The sequence below is a fragment of the Lycium ferocissimum genome, chromosome 7 (assembly GCF_029784015.1).
Source record: "Lycium ferocissimum isolate CSIRO_LF1 chromosome 7, AGI_CSIRO_Lferr_CH_V1, whole genome shotgun sequence".
Lineage (NCBI taxonomy): Eukaryota > Viridiplantae > Streptophyta > Magnoliopsida > Solanales > Solanaceae > Lycium > Lycium ferocissimum.
In genome coordinates, this window is record NC_081348.1 from 30,954,045 (window position 1) to 30,978,929 (window position 24,885).

General features: G+C 32.0%; 3 protein-coding genes and 1 long non-coding RNA gene across 5 annotated transcripts; 1 reads left to right on the forward strand and 3 right to left on the reverse strand.

Moving 5' to 3' along the window:
* Positions 1-856: 856 nt before the first annotated feature.
* LOC132064333 (probable galacturonosyltransferase-like 7) lies at positions 857-2,944 on the reverse strand. Of its 2 annotated transcripts, none has more exons than XM_059457282.1 (2): positions 1,963-2,944; positions 857-1,308 (listed from the first exon to the last, which is right to left on the reverse strand). In XM_059457282.1, the coding sequence occupies exons 1-2, from the start codon at positions 2,705-2,707 to the stop codon at positions 1,109-1,111; spliced, it is 945 nt and encodes a 314-aa protein (XP_059313265.1). In that variant the 5' UTR covers positions 2,708-2,944; the 3' UTR covers positions 857-1,108. The 2 variants fall into 2 exon arrangements, with proteins under 2 accessions (XP_059313265.1, XP_059313264.1); XM_059457281.1 differs by having other exon boundaries at positions 857-1,443; positions 1,963-2,936.
* Positions 2,945-4,840: 1,896 nt separating this feature from the next.
* LOC132062706 (GATA transcription factor 16-like) lies at positions 4,841-5,990 on the reverse strand. The gene is made up of 3 exons (XM_059455228.1): positions 5,747-5,990; positions 5,503-5,604; positions 4,841-5,393 (listed from the first exon to the last, which is right to left on the reverse strand). The coding sequence occupies exons 1-3, from the start codon at positions 5,762-5,764 to the stop codon at positions 5,094-5,096; spliced, it is 420 nt and encodes a 139-aa protein (XP_059311211.1). The 5' UTR covers positions 5,765-5,990; the 3' UTR covers positions 4,841-5,093.
* Positions 5,991-21,194: 15,204 nt separating this feature from the next.
* On the reverse strand, positions 21,195-24,156 carry LOC132064335 (uncharacterized). The gene is made up of 5 exons (XM_059457284.1): positions 23,766-24,156; positions 23,161-23,248; positions 22,953-23,020; positions 21,993-22,052; positions 21,195-21,880 (listed from the first exon to the last, which is right to left on the reverse strand). Exons 1-5 carry the CDS (start codon positions 23,871-23,873, stop codon positions 21,689-21,691), a joined length of 516 nt encoding a protein of 171 aa, XP_059313267.1. The 5' UTR covers positions 23,874-24,156; the 3' UTR covers positions 21,195-21,688.
* LOC132064336 (uncharacterized) lies at positions 22,448-22,757 on the forward strand. Its single transcript, XR_009416532.1, has 2 exons — positions 22,448-22,590; positions 22,630-22,757. It is a non-coding gene; the product is annotated as an uncharacterized LOC132064336 (long non-coding RNA).
* Positions 24,157-24,885: the final 729 nt, after the last annotated feature.

The window sequence follows — 24,885 nt, forward strand, 5'->3', positions numbered from 1 at the left end:
TGAATGAAAAAAAAAATTGATAATCTAGAATACATTTTGCCATTTTTACCAATTTGACTATTAATACTACAGTATATTATAATCGATTATGCTCTATCTTTTCTTATTTTTTTCACCGCCAAAGCTTTTATTATGAAAACAAATATATTCACCCTAATAGTTTGACTTATCTGATGAATTTGAAACTAATTAAATTGGATTTTGTTGCAAATTAGTTAATTCCAAGACTTCATTATATGTTAAGAACAATGAAAGAAACAATTGATATATTTTTTATTCAAATTGTTAATATTAACTTATCCCCCAATTTTTAAATATAATATTTAGATGTAATAATATTTTTTTCTGCTAGGAATTCAATTTTTAAATGGTAGAAAATACATATTAGTTTTGGATCTTTGTGCTTGCAGAATCATTAGTATGATTTGAGTATTGCCAACTAGTTTTCTTTTTCTCTCTTTATTACATTCTTAAATATTTTTTAGTTAATTCTTCTAATTATTAAGTATAGTTTTACAATATTACGGATAAATAGAAAATTATTTTTGATTTGAATAGGAAAGTAGTTCAAATATGATATTATAGCTTATGCATAGAGTTCACCTAAACTACTGGGCGAGATTAAGAAAAATTGGGTCATTAAAAGGTCTTCAAATGGTATTGATTTAAGAAATATATTTTATATATAATCAATGTACACTGGTAATACAAATAATTCTCACACTATCATTTTTTAATTTAACCTGTTATAACATGTCATTACTTTATATTTAGGTGACTAATAAGTATAGTCATTTGTCGCTGTGGATTAATCTGGTCGTGTAAAAAACTTACATACGTTTGGTGCACAAACGCTAAACTTAGAGGTACTATCAATTATTGATAAGATGATTCACAAAATGGTGCATTCAGAATTTTATAGGGAAATTACTAATTGTCAAATTTCTGGTCAGGTCTGTGCTAGGGGAAAATTCATAAATAACCACTTTTCAGCACCTATAATTGAAAAGTAGCCATTGTTCTGAAGTTTTACTTGTTGAATTTGAAATTTCAGTACAATGACTATTTTTCAACGATAAGGCCGAAAAGTGATCATTGGATGTTATTTCTAGCCATGCAAGTCGTAGCGAGCCCAGAGCTCGTCGAGAGGGCAAGAGTTGCCAGAATCCAGCCTGAGCCAAGGTTTTCCACCTCCACTCCAATGCAACAAACTAACAGGACCAGCATGTATATTTCTGCAACTTCCACCCAAATTATCCCCTCCAAGTCCATGCTGGTTCCATCTTTGGTCAATTGGTACTATCTTCCCTGCAAATACCAATAAAAATGGGGGCAATGAACCGAGCTCATATATCCTATGCACTCTCTGAATCTTCATCCATCTTTCTAGTTTCCTTGTGTATCTGTACTTCCTCCATTTAGTTAAATCAATCACCATTACACCTGAAAATGTCAACTGTTCGGTTATCATTAGTCCTACCAATTTTTATTTTGTGTTTTTAGACAATCAGGTTTAGTTGTCCCTCAACATAATGTAACAGTAAGCTTTATAACACGTTAACATATTACACTGTCAGTATAAATAAGTTAAATCCATCATTTACCGTTGCATGATTTAGTCGTTGACTCTTCCATAAAAGGCTCCTTATTCCCTAAGCATAAAGAGGTAACCAAACAAGAAAGAAAAAGACATTCCTAGTTGTATTTTAGGTATAGTAAGGACTTTCTTGATGAATGGTTGTTGAAACAGGGTAAATTAGGTGTATATTTGGACTACATGTACATCTGTAGCTTTATTTTAGTACCAGATAGGTATATCTAATTTTTATTAATTGCACTTTGACATTGCATTTTAACAAAGTATTTGATTCTTGCATATTGGTTGAACCATTCTTTAGAAAGAATATCCAATGTGATCATAAACAATTACATAAAACAGGAGAAGAAATATCATCATCATACCTGTGTTGAAGTAACAAGGTCTCTGGCCATGGAACGCGCGAGAAAACTTCTTGTGAGACCAAAATTTAGGGGTAAAATAGTTGGTGAAATTAGCATGGCAGTACTCGGGTGATCCCAAAGTTGTTGATCCAAGACTTATTCTCCACAAATTGGAAATGTCATCAACTACAATGATATCAGAATCCAAGTATATGACCCTTTCAACACAGGGCTCTAAGAGGTCAGCCAAGTAATTCCTTGCATAATTCAATGGATGTTCAAGAGCTTGCCTTATGCTAGAAGAAATCTTGTTCTGCACAATCCCTGGATTGAAATAGTAAATCTTGAAAGCCAAAAAGGGGAATATTTTTTCCAAGTGGGGTTCAAGATTTGTATCAGATGAAATGAAATGGAAGAAAAGATTTTCAGGGCAGTGACAATGCTGATGGATTGAATGAATTGCAGCGACCGATCCACGAAGGAATTTAATGTCAAGGGTCATTGAAATATGGACTAGAGAAGGATTGCAAATTTTTGTGCTAATGGAACTTGTGGGAATTATTGAACATTTTGGAGAGTTCTTGAAATTTGGTGATTGTTTATAGTTGAACAGAGGATCAGGATTTGAATCGGATGATTTTATTGCTTCTGCTGGAGGATAGGATGGTAGAAAAGGATAGGCCAAAATGATCACAATTGAAATGGTGATCATAAAGCTTGAAATTTCAATAAACCAAGTCATTTTTTCTTCTGTACACTTGAACATCAAATTGGACTGATCGTTTCTACTAATTTTCCCTTTGCCACCACCAGAAATCTCTTCTTCACATCTCTTCTCTTCTTCTTCTTGAGTGAATATTTAGTTTCTTTTCAGATTTAGAAAGAACAAGCTGATTGGATTTGGAGGGTAGTTTAATAGGAACATGAAGTGTATGGACTCTGTCTTCATGAATAACTTCTACCCCAGTTATCATGTGGAAAAGAAATTAAAAGTGTCACTTCTTATTTAGAGGTAGGACCCACCCTCCCCACTACCCTTGTAGGCCAATTCAAATATTTGAGACTTTGGGTTTTGTTTCCACAAAATAACATTTTACATACTACTTTGTCGAAAACAAAATTTTATTTTATAAACTGAACGGTTCTTATATCAGATTTAAGAAAGGGTAATGGGTCGTTATTTTACGTCCATTCAGAACTGAAAGTCGATAAAGGCTGGGAGTGGGAGCTATACTTTAGCCTTGTGGAATTGTCATGTCTTTCTTAAGAGCTAAGAATGCTATTATATTCTACAGAATATGCTTAATTAATTCCACTAGGAATCCTACCACAATAAGTTTACTAGCTTTCAAGTTTCAACTACTTCTAACAAATAATTTTGTCTTCGCACTTTAATTTTACTCCTACTTCTCAATTTGTCATTCTTAATAATTGAAATGCTATCTACTTCCAAAGTTTAGGTTAATATACCAGACAATCCCTAAACCATAAAGCTATAAAGTCAAATTAATGCGGTTGTTAATTATCTAAACCCTCTACTGGAATTGGTCTTAAGAATTGGTAAAGAGAAAAACTCACCCTTGTGACAAGAAAAAGAGGACGTGGGATGGCGATATCCACCTAATTATCTGTGAGGGTTCACATAGATAGATTGAACGCTTCAAATTAGAAACACAATAATTTGCCATCCGTATTGAACAGATCCTTGCAAATTGCAATACAAAGCCTTTAGTGCTAAGATCTTTTTTTAGTGCTGGTGATTAAAACATCAAACGAAAGGAGGAAAGGAAACTATAAAGTTTAACCACGTCCTTCAATGGACTCGTTCAGTCAACCCATTGAGGAAAAAACATGGAAACTTTTGAGAATCTTTTCATCAAACTTTACAAGAAAACTAAAGTTTAGCAGAATCTCAATGTATGATCCAATTTTAGGCGGCAAACAGACAACAAAGTGCAAAACTATAAAAAGCATCTCTAATCATCAGCAACATCATACATACATACAATTTCACTTTCTTCCTATCTTTTTCCAATACCAAAATGAAGCCCTTTGTTTAAAAAGTTCTGACCAATTATAGTTTGTTAAACTAAAGTAGAGCTCCAAATAGTCGAACCAGACAGGTTTGCACTTTGCTGTCGACCATTTTACTAAATGAGTCTTTTATTTTTTTCTTGCAGCGTTTGATTCTTTAAACATTCACTTGTGAGGAGGAAAATCAAGATGACAGGAACAAATGCTCTTTTGTAAAACTAAATGTATATTAAGCAGTAGTTTTAGTACTGTATTAATAAACACAGTGCAATCTAAAACAACATTCGGAATGACTACTCTGTGAGTAGAGATTTTCTTTGACATCAGTTTGCCTCTTCATTGAATGTTTGCCTGGACCGCCCTAGATAAAAGTTGAATTCACAATCTAAACCAAGATGTAATATTAAAAAGAACTAAAACATTACACCATTAGTCTAATTCACAATCTCAGATGTATGATGTAACTTAAAATTGACCCTTTCTAGTTTAAAAGAAACTTTAGGACTTAAATACTCCGCTAAGAAAATAACCTTTTCTCTCTTACAACTAATGAACTAGTACAAAATAGAACAACAACAGTCGAATTACTCATATTAAACTAACGCACAATGTCTTGAACAACAAAAAGAGTAATTTGAATGTATCAATTTCCACCAACCTGTGATTTTCCTTGCCTACCCTTCCTCAACTTGCCACCCATTCCCAAAGAGAAAAAGAGAGTACCAATCACACAATTAGCCCATTGAAGAAAAACATAGAATTGGCAACATTTAAGGATCTTCACCAACTTTACAAGAAAACCACTTTAACATTTGCAGAATATCAATGAATGATTCAAATTTTAGACACCAAAAACACAACAATATGCAAAACCAAAAAAAGTCACATCCAATCATCAGCACCATCATATATACACTTTCACTTTCTTCCATCCAAAATCAAGCCATTTCTCTATAAGGCTTTCTTCTTTTTTGCTGTTAGCACACTAAGAATATTTTTTTAATAACCCTAAAAAGCTTCTACTAAAAGCTAAAAACAAGGGTTTTTTTTTTTTGGTCTACTTTAATAAGCAAAAAAGAGGTTAGGGTTTTGTTTAGTACTGACTATTTGTGCTTTGTTTAGGCAAAAACAGAGCCACAAGACAGAGCCATCAAAACAAAAGCAGCTCTTTCAACTTCACCAATTTTCCTTTGATTTCTTGGCTTCTTCATTGCAGATCTTTGTCTTTGTAATATCACCACTTCTTTTCCTAACATCATCAATTTCACCCTCAATACTTTGCTTATTTTGCCATCTTTTGAATTTCCAATTTTATCCTCATTGCTGTTAGAAGTGAGTTTCTCTTTTTTCTTCTCTGGACCTTTGCTTGGGGTTCTCTTTTTCTTCCTGTATTTGATCCCACAAGCATTGCAAAGTGACTACAACAAAGTAATTAACAACACGAATTAGCAGCTGATCACGTGATTTGGATCAAACCCCAGACTAGAAACCTTTGATTCAGACAAAAAATGAGTGAAATTAAATTACCTTAGGTCCACAAGGACCAGATCTCCATAAGGGTGTCTTTGTAGTTTTGCAATCAGAGCAACATTTTGGATTCCCTGTTGTCTCATTACCCGAAGCATCATCCTGTATCAGAGGAAAAAAAAAAAACCAGACAACCAAAGTGATTAAGGATTCATTCGAAAAAGTAAATTTATACAAATTGAAAAAAGAAAAAAAAAAACTGCAATGCTGGAAAAAATGATTATGAATTGGGTCTTAGTTTTACCTTTTGTGTTGGATCCATGAACTCAACCTTGTCAAAAACAGAGAAATTGGAAGAAATCGCTAGTGAATTTTCGTGTTAAAACGAAAAGCATAGAACCCTAAGCAATGTAAAGTGATTGGACCAACAGAGAAGGTAGTTATTAAAGTGAAGAAATTAAAGAAAAATTTGAGAAAAAAAAACAAAAAGATTTGATAATGCGAAGGTGTTTTTGCAGGGATGAGAGTGAGGTGGCTGATGTAATGTAATGATGGGAAATATAAAGGACAGACTGGAAAAGAAATGTGGACTCAACCCTAATTTTTCAGTGTGAATTGACAGGAATAGCCTTGAATTTTTGTTTTGACGGCACAGAAGACTGCCAAATTAATGTTAAATGTACACCACGTGTCCACCTGCATGCACCAAAGTGTTCTGGAAATAAGATAAATATCCTATTTCATTTTATGTGTCTTCATTAAATTGAAGATATTAGGGGGGTTTGGTGGCTTGTTAAGAGACCACTTATTCATGTGTTATTTTTTGTATAATTAATATAATATTTGATAGCTAGTAAGAAGACACTTTATTTATTTATTAATTTTTGTATATTTATACCTCGTTTGGTAGCTAGTTAGGAAGTAAGTTATTCATGTATAAAATTAGTACAACATTTGGTTTGCGATTTAGAAACTCGCATAACTAATACATGTATAAGTTATGAGAGAATCTACATATTATTTTATGCGGGGTAACAGATGAAATTACTAATACATGAATAAAAAATTAAAGTGACAATATTACCCAGTGTTTTAAAAGGCAGTTTCAAGGCTCGCCTTGGGGCAAGTCAATGGAAAAACGCCCCAGGGCTCACGTGCAGAGCTTAGTTCCTGTGAGGCTTACGCCCTAAAAGCCCGATTGTATGCCCTAGACACGCCTAACGCCCAAGGCTCAGGGCTCGCCTAACAGTTCTTACATAAATTATATGTTAAACTCCTTAATTAAAATTGATGACCCTTATAATGCTTTAACAAATGAATGATACTTAATAATTTTTATCTATAAAAATAAGAAGATTGGGTTTAACTTAAATATCAAGTCGTAGTATTGCATATTTAATATTTGAAAATATCGTGAGGGTAAATATCACTTAATATTTCTTTTAAAAATACATAGCTGAATGGTACATTTTCACTTGTCATTGGACTTTTGTTCTATATATCAAAATTATCATATTTTATTATCTCGTTATTTGAAAGTAATTTTATTTTTATTTACGAATGAATTACGTTTTAATAATAATAATGATAATTTTTATTGATTATTTGTTTAGGGAGATAAAATGAATAGTATGATAGTAATATTGTTTTAAGAAATTTTGATTTTTTCATTATTTGAAAGTTAAGATGTTAGAGTTGATTTGCATTTTATAATAGATTTTATTTCATTGCATTATTTGTACTTGTAAAATTATGTTATATATATTACAAGTTATAAGTGGCGTATAATGGATTGCTTTGATTAATTTTTTGTGAGAATCAAGCGCGCGCGCATATATATATATATATATATATATATATATATATATATATATATATATATATATATATATATATATATACACACACACAGAGAGAGAGAGAGAGAGAGAGATTTTTCATTCATTTTGCAATTTTTTAATGTAATTTACCTATTTAAAAATATTTATTGTAGTTATATTCCCTCCGTTTCAATTTATGTGAACCCATTTGACTGGGCACGACATTTAAGAAAGAGTGAAGACTTTTGAAACTTGTGGTTCAAAATAAGTCTTGAATATTTGTGTGGCTGTAAATTATTTCATAAAGTGAATTTTTTTCCAAATTCGGAAAGAGGTCATTCATTTTGGTACGGACTAAAAAGGAAATGGATTCACATAAATTGAAACACAGGGAGTATTATTTTATGAAATACTAAAAATTAAATACCCATGGGGCTTACGCCTCGCCGAGGCATACATAAACGCCCCGCCTTACGCCCTCGCCTTTTAAAACACTGATATTACCCACGTCACTTCCCACTTAAATACTTTCATTTTCTAAACAAATATTTTTATATAATTTTTAATACAATATTTCGTAAAAAATAATAATATTTTAATTTTAATTGTAAATAAATATTTTAATTTTAAAAGTATATAATATTTATTAACTTTTAATATAACAAACTAACATTCAAAGAAATAATTTATGCATAACTAAACCATGCATAAATAAGTAAACCCTGCATAACTAATACCTGCATAACCAAACCCTGCATAACTAATACATGCATTTCTAATGCCTGCATAACTAATACCTGCATAATTCTAACCAGCTACCAAACGACCCCTTAGTTTTTTTGTTTTAATTTAGGTGGCTTGATTTGATGAATTAGTATAAAATAATTAAAGTATGAAGTATGATATATATATATATATATATATATATATATATATATATATATATATATATATATAGGTGGCTTGATTTGATGAATTATTATAAAATAATTAAGTATTATGATATATATATATATATATATATATATATTATAATATAAATCATTTATAATATAAGTATTTGAAAAAACACAACAACATCATACTCAGTGTAATTTCATTGGTAAAATCTATAGAGGGTATAGTGTGTCATATAGAGATATACAGATTGTTTCCGGATGATCCTCGACTCAAGTAGCGCCTATCAAATCAGTTGGAATAAAATATATATAGAATTATGGGCGGTTAAAATTATTTTTTATGTATACATAGCAAATGTTGAACCCCCCTTGGCTTTTTCGTATGTTTATTTTTTTATATTTTGAACCCCCTTAGTGAAAATTCGGGCTCCGCCACTGTATAGAATTAAAGAAGACATAGCAAATAATAAGAAGTTTGATATAAAATCTAGGAAAAAATAACGAACAAAAACTATGTCACAACAATAAAAGCACAAAAAATAACAGATATTAACAAAAATCGAAAAACAAAAGACTACGAGAATAATGTTCATACTACCTAAGACCCTCGGCTCAAATCATGATGGAAAAAATACTTTTAAGTCTTTCAATCGTGATTGAGACAAATAAATTGAGAATCGGAAGAAATTCGAAAATACTTTTTAATGTTGTGATTGCAAAAAGATTTATGTGTGATATTAAAACAAATTAAAATAAAAAGATACACAGATTAAAATAGAAGGACTAACAAACAAAAAGAAAAGGAAGAACAACAAAAGGTGATGAAAAGTTCTCAAACAATACAAAGATTTAGTGAGAAATCAAATATATTCATGCCTCGTGAATGTCTTCATTGTCTTGTCTAAATGGAGTAGTCAAAAGGCAATGTTCGCTTTCGACCAAGTTTAAGGAACGTACTAGCTAGCCTTTCGCTCAATTAATTAAAGAACACAAAAAAGCTTATCAATGCTCCTAATAAACATGCATAGTTATTGAACAATAATAATAATAATAATAATAATACTTCCTTTATCCCAATTTATATGACACACTTTCTTTTTAGTCAGTCTAAAAAAGAATGATACATTTTCTTATTTGGGCAACAATTTAACTTTAAACTTTATTGTATCTTTTACGTTTAACGAGATGATCTATACTACACAAATATCTATGGCTTATTTTAGACCACAAAATTCAAAAGTCTTCCTTTATTTCTCAAATTTCGTGCCCGATCAAACTACATCACATTGGGACGGAGGGAGTAATAATAATGCATTCCAATCCTTTGAACTAATTTTATAGGAGTAAGAAAAAAATTAATTGACCTTTCTAGGAAAAAAATTATATCCTTAATTTAATACAATCAAATTAATATTATTAACCTTGCTTATTGAATTAATGCATAACAAGATTGGATTTTTTTTTTTTTAGCATGACTATAGAGAATGGCATAATTCCTAGGCAACAATTCATAACTTGGCTAGCTATTCAACACAAGCTTGCTACAGTTGACAGATTATCCAAATGGGGCATTCAAGTAGTCAAGGAATGTGTACTCTGTGACTCATGAACAAAGGAAACACTAGCTCACCTTTTCTTTGACTATAGGTACTTTAGCCACATTTGGAATGCAATACTGAGAGGGTTAGGGTTACTAGACACTCTATCAGCTGGGATACAGATGTAACCTGGATGACCCAAAGAGTGAAGAGTACAAGACAAAAGTCTGAGATACTGAGATTCTTGTTCAATGCAACAGTGTATCATATCTGGCTGGAAAGAAATGTAAGGAGATTTCAAGGAGTCTAGCGACCAAGTGGAGATAGATTGAGGGAGATGTAGTTCAACTACATGTCAAAGGAAACCAACAATGGAAATGGAAGCATATGCTAACAACTTTGAATAGTTATCCCCTCTAGAGGGATTAGATAGTTCTTTTTCGGTGTATTCAGATTCCTTAGGCTAGAGTGGTTATCTTAACTAATTATGAGGTCTAGTTCTAATGTTTATATGAACTAGCAGGTGTACAAAGTCCCATTTTGGTTGAATAAAGGTTTCCATTTTTCGACCAAAAAAGACTGATTTTTTTTAATGTTGGTAGAATTTTTTGTTTTCATGTTTAATTGAGTGGAGCTTTGTAGTACAAAGCTTAGCACCCAATAATTTAAGTAAAAAATGAGCCTAGATTGTGGCGGCGGATGGAGAGTATATTACTAGGTTCAACTGAACACAACTTTGTTGACACGAAATATAATAAATAGGGAAAAAGACACAAATGGTCAACCGAGTGAAACTATTGACACCCAGTAGCCCAAAAATTTTAAAAGTCATTTTTTAACCTTTTTAAAATAATTTCATTTCTAACAATTTTTCAACTAATTCCAGCATATGTATATTACACTGTATCATTATTGTATATGTATAAAAAGCAGGGGCGGATCCACCCTTTAGGGTGGGGGTGGCATGGTACCCCTCGATTAATAAATTTTTATATATTTATGTTATAATTTGCTTAAATTAGATTAAACATTTGATCCTGCCACCCTCAGTCGTAAATTAGACAAAGGTGTCACGGCTGGTAGCACAAGTTTGAATCTATCTTGAACATTTTTCGACTCCCGTTTTTCTTTGCACTTTCTACTTCTTTTGAACCAGTAATTCCCTTTTCGGCCCTCCCAATTTTCTATTTATATTTTATTTATTTATATTGCATTTCCTCTTTTCTATTATTTTATCTATGATCTCTAGTGAGAAAACACAAATAGAAACTTCAAAATCCCTTAAATTAAACATTTCTCTTAATCTCAAATCTGTGAGTATTTAAATAAAAAAACTTGGGTCTCAACGGTAATTTTGGATTGAGATCAAAATTCAATTTTTTTTTTATAATTTCTTTTGTTTATTACTCCCTCCGTTCATGTTTACTTGTCTATATTTAACTTGGGACACTCTTAATAAGCAATAAATAAAATGAGAAATGAATTGGAGTACTTGATAATAAGGGTAAAACAGGTACAAAATGGTAAATTATGTCTTGATTTTTCAAACTATATAACTTACAAATAAAAATGGACATATATTTTTAGTATAATGGACAAATAAAAATGGACAGAGGGAGTGTATTATAAAAATTTATGCTATTCTAATTGTTAAATTCAATTTAAATCACTTTACTACCTAAATTGTGATGGAAATTTCATAAGCACTACTTAGAAAAAAACATGAAATTTATGATTTATTTTTGAGAACTTGTAGTTTATCTAATTCTAAATTTACTTATGGGGAGTATTTACCTATTGAAGAGCTTTTCTATTATTTTTCTTAGTTTGATTGGTGTAACTCCCTTATTGAAGATGTTATTTTACTTGTGCAAATTCATTTTTTAATATACATAAGAGATGCAAGTCCCTTGGTGAAAATGTTGATTTTACTTATGTTGTTAATGGGTGTTAATGAGTGTGATTCCTTGTTTAAGATGCTAATTATGTTCGTTTCTTGATTTTTGAGATGTAATTTTCATATTTGCAAATAAAAAAAAAAAGCCTATTAAGTTGACCCGAATAAACTAAAAAGAGATGGACCCGACCCAAATACACATTCCTAACAAGATGTACATTGAAGGAAATTGTGACCCGCTACCTTCAAATCCTAGATCCGCCTCTGATAAAAAGTGTATCATACGTATAGACTATATCATTGTTGTATAGAAGATGTATCACTACTGTATATGTATAGAAAAATGTTTCACATGTGTAGAAACTATATCATTATCGTATAGAATATGTATCCCTAAAGTATATGTATGAAAAATATATCATTGTTGTATAATTTGTGTATAATAAATGTATAATCAACATATAATTTTTGCTTAATTAATGTATACTTGCTAATTGTCCACATATTATACATGTTTTGAGATATTTCAATATGAAATTTTTTCGGTGACAATAGTCCTGTTCTATTTGTGGCAAACCTTTTAGTGATGATTTTTTTATCTGTCCTGTTATTTTGCAGCAACCTTTTGTGGCGATTGTCTTTTTTTTTTTTTTTTTTTTTAGTACAGTCAAACCTCTCTACATTGGCAACGTTTGTCCGGGAATTCCATGACTATTATAGTGAGGTGCTGTTATATATGTATATTAGAAGATGCTCGAAACTTTATTTTTTATCAAGAAAGTACTATGGTCGCGGCCGAGTAGAATAGGTATGATGTTGTCTGCTTCTAACAACGAGAAGAAAAATATGCTACAAATTAACTGGGCTTATCATTAATTGGTGGAGGAAAGAAAATATATGAGATAAGTCTTGGTGGGGTGGTTATGAGGAAGTCTAATTTTGCTGTAGGAGGATATGGGTTGCGTATTTGAATAATTTCTTGGCGAAAGAATGGAAAAAAAAGGATGACTGAAGAAGAAGCCGAAGAATTGGTATTGAAGCTAGGCACTGTCGTTAAATATTTCATTAGGTGGTGTTCGTAGCCGTGGGATTCAAACTATGAGTATAAACTCGAAAGGGATCATCGGAGCTTTAATTTTCACCCTTATGACAGACACACTTCCAATTAGACGAGAAGAGTTGGAATTCAAGCATGTGAATGAGAAGGCTCTGCTCGAATGCGTGGGTGCACGTTTAATTCCTTTACTTCAACGTCCATGAATGTATCTAGATTCAAATTCTTTTAACACTTATAATGGCAGTGTAGTATAAACTGCAAAATTATGTAAGATTATGAAGTAATAATAGTCGTGCTTTTATTATGCTCCGTAATATTTGTTATAAACAATATGCTTGAACCTCACTTTATTATGTGGCTATTCTTTTATGGGAACTTACTAAAGAGTATAACAATTACGGTTTTCATTTTTTCCCATTGGAGTTGACTTTCTTTTTCATAATCTTGTACTATTAACTTTCTTTCGGCAACGGATTATAAAGGCTGGAAGCTTTATGTATCAATTTTATTCGAGACATTTTGGCTAATACTACTTATATATTACTATAACTATTCAGTTAGAAGAATCACAGTACTATTTTGAACACATTGAATCGCATTGTTACACCGATAATGTCAAAATTATTACTAAATAATTAGTGCAATTTAACCAATATATTATAGCAGATTATAACTCTATTTTCTACATTTCATGCTTGATCATGAAGTTGGAAGAGTAAATATTGAACCGATCCCACTTGTGCAGTGAGCAGTCTGAGTGGTCCATGAGAGAAGGGAAAGTAGCACCTTCGAAACCAATATGTTGTACTTCCTCCGTCTCAAAAAGATTGTCCTCTTTTGACTTGACACAAAGTTTAAGAAATAAAGGAAGACTCTTGAAATGTGTATTTAAACAAGTTCTTTAGATATTTGTGTACAAAGAATCATCTCATAAAGTTAAATTGTTTCTAAATATAGAAAAAGGGACAATCTTTTTGGGACAGACTAAAAAGGAAAGGAGGACAATCTTTTTGGGACAGAAGGAGTAACTAATATGCTTTACGAAAACACCCAAATGTTTTTGCACGTAGATATAAACAAATCAATGAAACAACAATGAATGCGCAAGTCAGTCTAGTAGAAAAAGAACATCCACGTCTACCCAAACAAGTCATCAACGAGCAAATTAAACATAAACAATCAGAATACTTAAGAGCAAGTTTGCCAAAAATATAATTACAATTATACCGAAAAAAAATGCATATGCAATATTAGTCCATGTTCAAAAAAGCACTACCTGGAAAATCTAAATTTGACAAAATAGACCAAAACATGACAAAAATCAAGGAAATCATAAGTTAATATCCAAACCCATGGCGAAATAAGATCAAGTTTCAATCCAATCAGAAACTTATAATCTAACACTAACCAGAGAAGAAATTGCACGGGTTACCCTTCAAATGGTCTGGTGCTGAATATTTGCCTTTAGCGATTGTACTTATGCCCAGCAGGGTAATAGGAGTAAGTTTTTTAAGGACGTGTGACATAACTTGTGAAATATTATGATGCAAAATTATAAGGACAATTTGCACGAATGCCTCTATCTTGGGGTGATCTTTAATTTTTGTCCCTCAATTCGCTAGTCTTTAATTTTTTCCCTTCGGCACTTTAAGTAACAAAAAAAGTGGCCGAAAATATCCCTGAAATAAAAAAAAACAGAAAAAAGAAATTCGGATCTATACCTAATTGTTATGTAGAAATTAAGTTATCTGGCATAACTTTATTTCTACAGAACTTATGTCGGACAAGATAAAGTTTCTATGAACTTATGCCGAGCGAATTAGTTACTACACAACTTATGCCGGATAACTTCATTTCTACACAACTATCTTTGGACAAGGCATAGTTTCTATGAAACATTGCCTTGTGATTTTTTTTTTTTTTTTTGACTCTGCTGGGGATCAAACCCAGAATCTCTAATTTCGTAGACTTGCGAATAAGGATACTTTAGCCCACAAATTTTCATTAAATGAGAAGCAGAGGCAAACATTAAAGACCAGCGATTTGAGAGACAAAAATTAAAGATCAATCTGTTTGAAAGGCAATCCGAGCAAAAAATTAAAAGTATAAACTTATACAACGGAAAAAAATTGTTTGTTACGAGGACAAAAAGTAAAGACCAGCAAAAAATAGGGCACGCAAAGAACTGCTCTATTAGACGAGCCCAGACGTCCTAGAATGGATGTCCGCCCAAATGGGTAGAAGTGTTAGGCTGCACGAGGAAAGTGGGCAGCCCACAATGAGGCTGGTCCTTGGAACATAAAACAAATGAACCAAACCCATTAATTATAGCTTTTGTTCTTTATAGTTGTTTGACAAACTTTCAAAGTATTTTTATTTAGAAAGGTGTTTTTATCATAATTGTTTTTTCAAAAAAGTATTTTGACAGATTAGCATTTTGTGTTTGGCTAATCGATTTAAAATTATTTTTGCAAATATTAGAACAACAATGGTGTTTGATCAAGGTTCCAAAAGGATAAAAACTTAACTCTAACTTTCTAAAAAAAGCATTCTTTTTTTTAAAAAGTTAACCACTTTTAGCTTTTCATTAATTTAGTCAAACATGCTATAAATCAAACAAACCCATCAACAGGAGGGATGCCCCAAACTGATATCGTGTAATTAAATTACAAGAGGACAGTTTTGATTGTTTTATCTATCAAAAAATAAGTCAAAGGAACCAATGAAAGTTGCAAGAATAAGATAATGGACACGGAATAAATAAATAGAAACAGTTGCTTATCAGCCTATTGTCTTTTAGGCCTAAAGAAACCAAACCAAGCTTTATACCCTTAAAATAATTATTTTTTATACTACTATTTCTTTGTTTCAATAATCTAAAAGAGGAACTTCTAGTAACCATTATGGATCACCTCTATAAAAAATTGAGGAGAAGTTCAGTATGAATATATCCAAGTGATTAAAGTACTTATTTCTTCAAAAATAAATAAAGTTGAAGCAATTGTAACTATGCTTCTGGAGACCCCCATTTGGGGAGGTTCTTAAAATAATCGGTCCGACCAAAAACCAACGCAGTGTGCTTCTTAACATTTAAAAAACGAACTAAAAAAGAAGTTCAGATTACGTTGTTTGAATTATCTTTCGAAATTTTTTAGCAATCACTTTTGTATTACAACTCAAAGTGGGGCTTCAATTAATACGTAGTAAGTAGATACATTGGTTTTCCATATGGAGCTCCTCTAAATTGGATAAAATCAAGAGTGTTTAACGAACGAGGTGTTTTAAGTTGAATTAGTCAAATAGCCGTTTAACTAAAATGTGCGGATCATGAACAAATAATCTAAAATAATTCGAGATAATATGACTTACATGATTTATGATTACATCGAGTATGACTTTCTGTCTCTCCTTTTTTTTTTCTTTTTTTTTTTTTTGAAATGAAGACGTCTAACAGGATATGAAATTTAAAAAAACTGCTACTCCTACTTTGGGGTTACAAATATAACCACATTGAGTATTAACTTGAAATTGATCCAATCTATCTTATCTTAAGTATTCTCTGAACCAGTTAAATCATACTTGGTCTATTTGCTGACTTAATCGGTTTAGTGCTTCCAATGATACTCCATACCGATGTATAGCAAGAAGTTAAGAGGACATTAGAGATGGAAACGTCATTGATCACGTGAAGTTCAAAATGGAATGATGTGGAAAGTAGATAACCAAAGATACTTCTACTAATTGGAAATAGAAACAATCAAACAAAAGGTACAGTAGCAACTTGGCTAAATTTAGAAATAAAAAGAAGTAACCAAATAAGGAGAAGAATAATTTTTTTTTAAAATAACTCTAGGCATTAAATGTCATTTGTCCACCTCCTTCATAAGCCCCACTTCCACCGCACAAGAAGAATTACTCCCACAGATATTTTATTTGTGTAAACATGTGATTCCCTGTTCCTTACGCTTACATTCTAAAATTTTGTTGATAACTACGTATTCCCAAATATTTTTTAAAACTATTATTCCCATAACATTAAATAAAATAAAACAAGGATTGGACACTCCAAAGACGATGAACATGAAACAACAGAACTTCTAGCTCCATCTCTGGCACATGCTATGTCGCGCTTGTTCATGTAGTCCAATTTTATTTTTGTGCACACATAGACCAGTGTAATATAGTGTCTCAGATATATCTATAGAATTGGTCCGCACCATTATTTAATATTTTTTCGAAACTAGAATACTTATGGTCAACAAATATTTACTTGAAAGAATGGTAGGGAGCGGAACTTGCAGAGTTGCAATTCTTGAATGAATGGTGGGGCCTGGAACTAGCAGAGTTGCAATTTTCACGTTACGTCATTTTTGATATGTTGTTAGTTGTGGCCACGACATATGATTTCGGAAGCAATTCTTATTGAGAAAATTACACCATAAGTCACAGTATTACAATTAAGCACGTAAATAGCATAACTTTTTAAATTCTTCAAAAAGAACACTGTTTATTACATTTATACATATTGAGAAATATTATATGGAAAAAAAGTCCCCCTAAATCAGGGATTAGATTATAGTATCATTTATCCCCTTTTTATTGTCATTATCTCTCTTCTTTAACTGAACATCTATCTTTCTCGCTTCTATCTCTTCTTCAACAAATTAATACATTCTCCATCTACAATTGCTCATCTCTCCATTCATTTTCATTTTTCCTTCTTGATAGTTTCGAGTTACAAAGGATTACGTTAGACTAAATATATTTAATGTATGAAGAGTTTGATGACTTTTTAGAATCCAACTACAAAGTATCATCCACATGTACATGATAATACCTTCAATATGTTTAATATAATTTATTAGACAATGTATAATAAAATTATACGAGATATATAAAATACTATATAGTGTATAATCAAATTTGGATATGTATAATTTATTATAAAAGGTGTAATAAATTATACAAATATTATTCTATGTATAACATTTTTATCAACCTACATAAAATAAAATTTAACACGAAAATTATTATATTGTGTTCACATCCTGTTCCCCGCCATGTTATTCATGGAACAATGAAAGAAGATGAGAATAAGGAGGAAGTAGAGAAGGTGCGGAAAAAACGTTGGGAAAAAGATCTTGTGAAGTTAGTAGGAAACAGTAAAAAAATAGTTATACTATGAACATAAAAATAGGGATTGGCTTTATTCACGTCATAAGGTTTCCTTAAACATAGCAATTTGATTTGCTATAAAACACTGAACCTGCCATGTAATGTTAATAATATTTGCTTGTTAAGAGTACGTAAATATTATTGGATTATTGTGTACTTACGTTTTTTCTCCATTCTTATTCATATCCCTAGAAATACCCGAACCTCGAGGACTTAATCATCAATTAGCTTCCGTTTAGCCAAAAAATTTGAGAGTATATTTTAAACACATCTTTGGTTGGTCATAAAAATTTTAACAAATTTTGAAAAAAATCTTCAAATCTCAAATTTTGGCTCAAACATGTTTTTGGGCCAAGATCTATGTTTTGGCATTTTTAAAACATCTAAAAATTACCCCAAACTTTTGTATTTTATATAAAAGCCTCATCCATTTATGTCCCAACTAATTTTATCTAGCATGTTCCTCCATTAAAGCCTATTTATCATGTTTCCACAATTAAAGCAATATCTTCTATAAAAGGAACGAGCTAAGTGTGCCTAAACAGTAAAAGAAGAAATCCCAGGGAAAATTGCTCTACCAACTGTAGAAATCTGTTGCGAAGATAAAAATGGATCTTTGTATTGTAATTTGAATTGTAGTAGCTAGTAAATATGTTATTAGCAGTTGTTATTAAAATATCATGTTCTGTATAATTTGGGATTAGCAAGTATGTATGTTTTGTACGATTGAGTATTCTTGATAGTTTTTTAGAACTTATAGGTATAAGTAATATTTCATGTTTTCCAAAACAAAAAGTGAAACATGTGTTTGAAAAACTATGGCTAAACACATTTTCAAAACTTGAAAAACATCACCCAAATCAAAATTTTTAATTTTTTTTTTGGGTACTTGTGACCAAACGCTAGCTTAGGCATTCTCTAGGTGGGTCCATACATAAAAGACGACCATGAATAATAACGTAATTAAAAGCTAGTTCAAGAGGTGAAAATAATCGAAGCGATTTTAAGGAGATTTTCTCATCCCGTAAGAGCTCGATATGGGGCTCAGACAGTATTTAAGGTTTTAACGCAAGTGATTACAAAATTATGTTATTTAATAGCATTAATCATAAAATATATGATTAAATCATCAATATTAGTACTTCTTGAAATAGTAGAAGTTAAATTGAACAAAAAGTACTTAATATCATTTGATTTTTTTAGAGTGTCAAAATATTTGCCCCATTTTTTTTAATTCAAGTGGTAAATAAATGAGCGAGAGGGAATAAAATTTTTCCCTTTTTATACGGTAAAAACCGAAGCAATTCGTATTGCAGCTGTCCAATACGAGATCGAAGAGGAATAAGGTCATTAGACTCGGGTAAGATCGAAGGTAATGAGAACCGGGGAGTTGTGAGTCTTTCCAATTAAGTGTCAAAAACCGAGGGTATGTTGATAAGCACAGAGAACTCGAGCCTGAAGCAAACACACTCAACATAGGCTCGGAGTATCCGTTATGGGCCAGGCCACGCGTCACTTGACCGTTCCGCCATTTGCGCTGACGACAGTACGGATGTCAGAATGACCGTACGGACGCCGCCTTATCCATTTTAGGGTTTTCTTAGAAAAACTTTTTTTAGATTGTACTAAGGCCCATCTATTTGTAGCTATAAATAGAGGTAGCTATAAATAGAGGTGTACCCCTTCATTTTGAGGGTTAGCTTTTCATTATTCTTCACACTTGTAATCAGAAGAGGAGGCAATGGAACTTTCTTAAGTGATTGGCTCGGTTAAAGAAAGCAATCTCCCAAATCGGACCAATTCTCAAAGTTTACAAATTTGGTTTCTTAAGCTTTATTTACTATTATTCATCAACATACGTTTATCATTTGCTTACTATTGTTAAACATAACCCATTAATCAAAACCACATATCATAAAAATCACTTACAAATTTAATTGTTACCATTTTTACGGGTAAATACCCTTTTTGAACTGCCAAAAAATATTTACCATTTCATGACCAAGTTAATGTAATAATGTGTGTGCATAGGCGGAGATCTTTGGAGCAGTAGTTACAGCACCAATTTATTATCTCTGTCTTTCCATGCCATCGATGCCCCTTTGAACTTTGCCCAAATTTAATTCAGCACTTTTTAACTTCAAGTCCACTCTTTTGAATACCTTATGCTAAAATGCTCAAAAAAAAAACATGTGTTTGTTATAAGAAAAAATCTAACAACTTCAAATCAAAAAAAAAATAAGTTAGAGCTTACCCCAACTTATTTTTTTTATTATGTTCTAAACCTTTCATCCAAACAGGCTTTTAATTCAACACTTTTTAACTTCAAGTCCACTCTTTTGAACACCTTATGTGTAAAACATGTGTTTGTTATAGAAAAATATATAACTTCAAATGTTGAGCTAGTACCTCAGCTTGTTGCTCACCTCTTTCATGCATTTAGATTAAAATTCTTTATATATATAATAAATGTTCAACCTCGAAACGCATTTACTTTATATATTTGAATTCCCAAAATCTTGGCCACATCGCCTTTCAAACCAATCAAATTTCTTTGAAACAACGAGATTTGCTGAAAACAAAGAAAAGGAGTGGATGGGCCTGCAAAAACTTCACATTTACGTCCAGCAGAATGTAAAATATAAAAATTTAATGCGCTGAAATTGACACAAGATGTTCAATAGTACCGTACAACGATGAAATGTAAAAATAAAATATTGTGCCTACTTTGAAAGGCCAACTAACGTCATTGACTCTTTTACCAAGCACCAATCAATTATTTAACTCCATAAATATCTTCTTTCACTTTTTAAAGGCAAAACATGAGGAAGAAAAAAGAATGCCGCCTGTCTTATTAGGAGCTCCTTTTGTGTCTATTCAATTCCCTCAAGCCACTTCTCATACTGTATGCATTATAAAATAATCATCGTCTGGCTATGTGTCATCCTATCCTTCCCTCCCACGTTACACGTCTCCCCCTTTACATTTAATTTAATTCTAACACACCCACCCTTTGAACTACCAACATTGGCCTTTTGCCTCCGTGCTCAATTGTTGTCTTCTCTGATTTGACAAGACAAATACTCGTTTTATTTCTTTGTCACTATTAATCTTCTTCATGCCAATATTGATTAGACAAAAAGAAAAAGGACTATATTGACATAACCTATCAAGCGAAATGAATTGACTAGAAGAGGTAATGAATTATAGCAGCTCGTGATCCTTAATAGTATTCCACACTTCGACCATTCAATGCATAAGATTCTTACAGTGGTATTACGAAAGATCATTGAGCTATTTACCTTTCGCAATGAATGTGCTAGCAAAACTAATAAATAATCGCATGCGGCATATTGAAAAGATTGATTAGCCAAATCGGATGTTATTCATCATTTCCAGCTGAAACTTGAGTTAAAAAGAGCTCAACAATACAATAAAAAGGTTGACCAAGGTTAACAAGCTGGATTTTGAGTTCACAAGAGACCAACAATAAAATTGACCCTAGTAAAAGGTTTAATCGCAAGGCAAAACAAGCAATAATTAGAGGCGCTTCAGAAAATTACAAATATCAAATTTGTGAGAATAATAACACGGGAAGATATTTTAGGGGAGCCACAAAAAGATGCTTTAGCAAAGGAAAGCTTTATTACGCAACTCAACATCCCCCGACACTTCAACAGCTTTTTCAAACAACTTCCTTAGAAATCATAAATGTCTAAAAAAGTTCTTTTGACCACCAATAAAGAAGTTAATTCCTCCATGATTCATCTAATCCAGCCCACAGAATCAACATCAAAGGGTTGTTACAGGTAATTCAAAGAGGGGCTGGGTGGGTAGGGACCACCTTCACTATCTTTAGCTTAAAATTGACAGTTATAAGAGGTGCTATTGGCATTGAAATTAGCGGAATTGCGTTTTGGAGCAGCACTTGTGCTGCAACCTACATCACGTGCCCTCTTCATAGCCGTTGGATTTTCATCATCCATCATCCTTGCAAAATCTCCACCGAACATCTCCACAAACGTTCTCTGTAGATCCTCTAGACTCTCCTCCTTTCCCATTAATTCAAAGAAGAAAGGAAAAACAAACAAAATAAATATAATCATATAAAGCATCATATACTTGCAAAAAAACATGTACGAGTAATTCATTATAATCACTTACCGCCGCCCCAACATTTTGATCCATTCTGTTCATCAAATCGTGCAGGAAATCACCCATCCCCTGCATACAATTCCAACTTAGGGGGTGAATTTATAATTACCCTAAAGTGACACAACGAAAACGGCGGGCTAAAGTAACGACTAAACAGTAGAGTTTTTGTCGTCCCGTTATTTGTTTTAAGCGTATTAATAATAATACGAGTTGAACTAAACATACAATTTAAAAAACAAGTTAAGACTTTTAAAACACAAGTTAAAAAAAAAATACGCGAGCTACAAAAGTTATTTTACATTTAAGAATAGTACAAAATAGTAACTAGCCGTAAGGGATTGTTAGGTGCATGATATAAACTGAGATATCCCAATAATAATTTTGATATTTAATTTTGTACCATATAAAGGTATAAATTTATACGTACTATACCAAACAGAACATAAAATGAAACACACCTTATCCCACTAATCTTGAGATTATTTTATCTCATCTCCCAAACAAGATAAATTAGTCCTAAAATTATAATCCCAAAATAATTTAATCCGCGTACCAAACGACCCGTAAGAGTTACACAGTTTCAATTTTTTTCCAATAAAAGGTAAAGGTCTGACGAATTATTATTATATCATTAAGAATAAGACAGCAAAAGCTTTCGAATAAAAAAATAATGTCATTTTCTTGTAATTGATGAAAGAAATATCACATAAACTTGACAAACGGAAATAGCAGAACTGAAATACTCAGCTGAATTGCAATTGACAAGACTTAGGAGATAAATTCCTAATATATAATTTCGAATTGTAATATCATCACTACAATTTTAATTTTGAATTGCTATATCACGACCACCAGGATTTTTCGCAGCTGTGCAACTAGTAATAAAGTAGCGGCAAACTGGCAATATATAAAAAACAAGAGAACAAAAAATCTGGGGATTATGATTATAAAAAGGACAAAATTACGTACTTCATCTTCCTCAAGCAGATCAAGGAAACCGGCGTCGTACATTGACCTCTTGTCTTCATCGGAGAGAACTGCCAACACGAATAACGGAACAACTAACGACCGTCAATTCCCTTCAAAACACCATTTTTCAACGAGCAAAATAAAGACACACACACGCCGTCAAGGGATTCCGTAAAAAAAAACTTTGTAAATGAAGAATTGTAATAACCTGAGTAGGCCTCTTGGATTTTCTGAAAGCGGCGTTTAGCTTCTCCGGCCACCGACGGATTCTTCGCCCACCTATCCGGGTGCCATTTCTGAAGTATTATCACACGCTTTGTTATAATAATACTCACACATGCACTTATACAGAGTACTATATATTTGTACAAACATATCCCTCCGTCTCAATTTATGTAGCATCTTTCAAATTTTGAGATTTAATAAGTTTTTTCTTTGATCTCGACTTTTTAATACTCCCCCGTTTCAATTAGTTTGGCTTGATTAGTACTGGCATCAAACTAACTCATGTTAACAATAGTTAGCCATTCAAAATATTATGATAAAAAATATAAATTTTGATGGTCCAACTAGTAATTAAGACAACAAATTGAAACAAAGGAGAGTATGTCTTTTAAATATTTTGAATTATCAATCATTGTGATTTATACTAAACAGATTATTTGTCCGAATGTACAGTTGAAGTTAAGTTTTTGACTCTCAAAATTCAAAATGTACCGCATAAATTGAGAGAGGGAGAGTAACTTTTTATCTCAATTTGTAGTTAATTAAACAAAAAAAGTACAGGAGTTGAATAAACTACGTACGACATACCATAGCTAGCTTGCGATAAGCTGAGCGAATGTCGGAGCAGGAGGCATCCTTACGAATCCCGAGAACTGAATAGTAACAAGATCCAGCGGATCCTCCTTCTCGATCCATAACCGTTTCTCTAAACCAGACCCAAAATCCCAAAAAATTGATACGAAAACAGAAACTGTACCTTAATTGACAGGTACAGCACAAAGTGTAATTAATTCAATTAAACCATAGACAAATGCAGTTATGAACCAGATAAAAAAGTGGAGCAATATTTGAGAATTTAAAGAGGGAAAAAAGGAGGAGGCAGAAAGGCAATGTGTAACGTGGAGGAGATGTTTTGTAAGATTTGTGTTAATGAAGGGAAAAGATGAAAATATCTGGCAAGAAAAAAGATTGTGATGCCAAGGGGAACGTTCGAGAGATTTCGCATTTTCCAAATGGAGAAGATATTTTTTGGTTGAGTTTTGGAATTGGGCTAGTAGTTTAGTAGGATTTACGATGATTGCCACTGGGATCCGATAAAGTCGTTGTCGCTTCCCGGGTCATTATCTGATGTAACCGTTTCGGTTTCGGGTTGTCTTCAAATTGAGCGGGAAAGGTTATTAATGAAATTCTCTAACAATAATAGGAAATTACAACAAAGTCACAATTTCAAACTAATCCAGACTGATTATATATGTTTTTATAGTAATTTAATTCATTCAATTTGAACCCATTTCACAATATTCAATATTGAAGTTTGCTTCAGTAACATGAGCAGTAAATTTAATTGTGCATAACTATAAATGTAAAATTTCTTGTAAATAATGTTCCTCAGGAGTTTCACAAATTTTTAGTAGATTCTAGGAAATAAGCATACATTAAGATGGAAACTATAGATATGTATGCCTTTCTTCTTTTTGTTCCCTCTATCATTAGCAAATGCATGAATGTTTCTTCTTTTCTTATATTTATTATTATTATGCTTATTAATGTTGAACTCATAGTTAAAATAATTGGCTCTTTTATTAGGTATATTGCTCCCCAACTCAAAAGGTTTATGTCCATCACTAATCTTAGATAAGCACGTTATATATCAAGAAGGGTAAAAAGTTACAGAAAAAATGTACACTGGGAAGATGAGGTCCAAGGA

Excerpts from the sequence above, each read along its gene's own strand:
- LOC132064335 (XM_059457284.1), bottom strand. The coding sequence starts at position 23,873 with ATGGATCGAGAAGGAGGATCCGCTGGATCTTGTTACTATTCAGTTCTC. Across the intron at positions 22,053-22,952 it reads ATCTGCTTGAGGAAGATGAA|GGGATGGGTGATTTCCTGCA; the intron begins GTACGTAATTTT and ends AATTGTATGCAG. Across the intron at positions 21,881-21,992 it reads ATCAAAATGTTGGGGCGGCG|GAGGAGAGTCTAGAGGATCT; the intron begins GTAAGTGATTAT and ends TTAATGGGAAAG.
- LOC132064333 (XM_059457281.1), bottom strand. The coding sequence starts at position 2,707 with ATGTTCAAGTGTACAGAAGAAAAAATGACTTGGTTTATTGAAATTTCA. Across the intron at positions 1,444-1,962 it reads ACCTTGTTACTTCAACACAG|GTGTAATGGTGATTGATTTA; the intron begins GTATGATGATGA and ends TGACATTTTCAG.
- LOC132062706 (XM_059455228.1), bottom strand. Across the intron at positions 5,394-5,502 it reads CTGGTCCTTGTGGACCTAAG|TCACTTTGCAATGCTTGTGG; the intron begins GTAATTTAATTT and ends ACTTTGTTGTAG.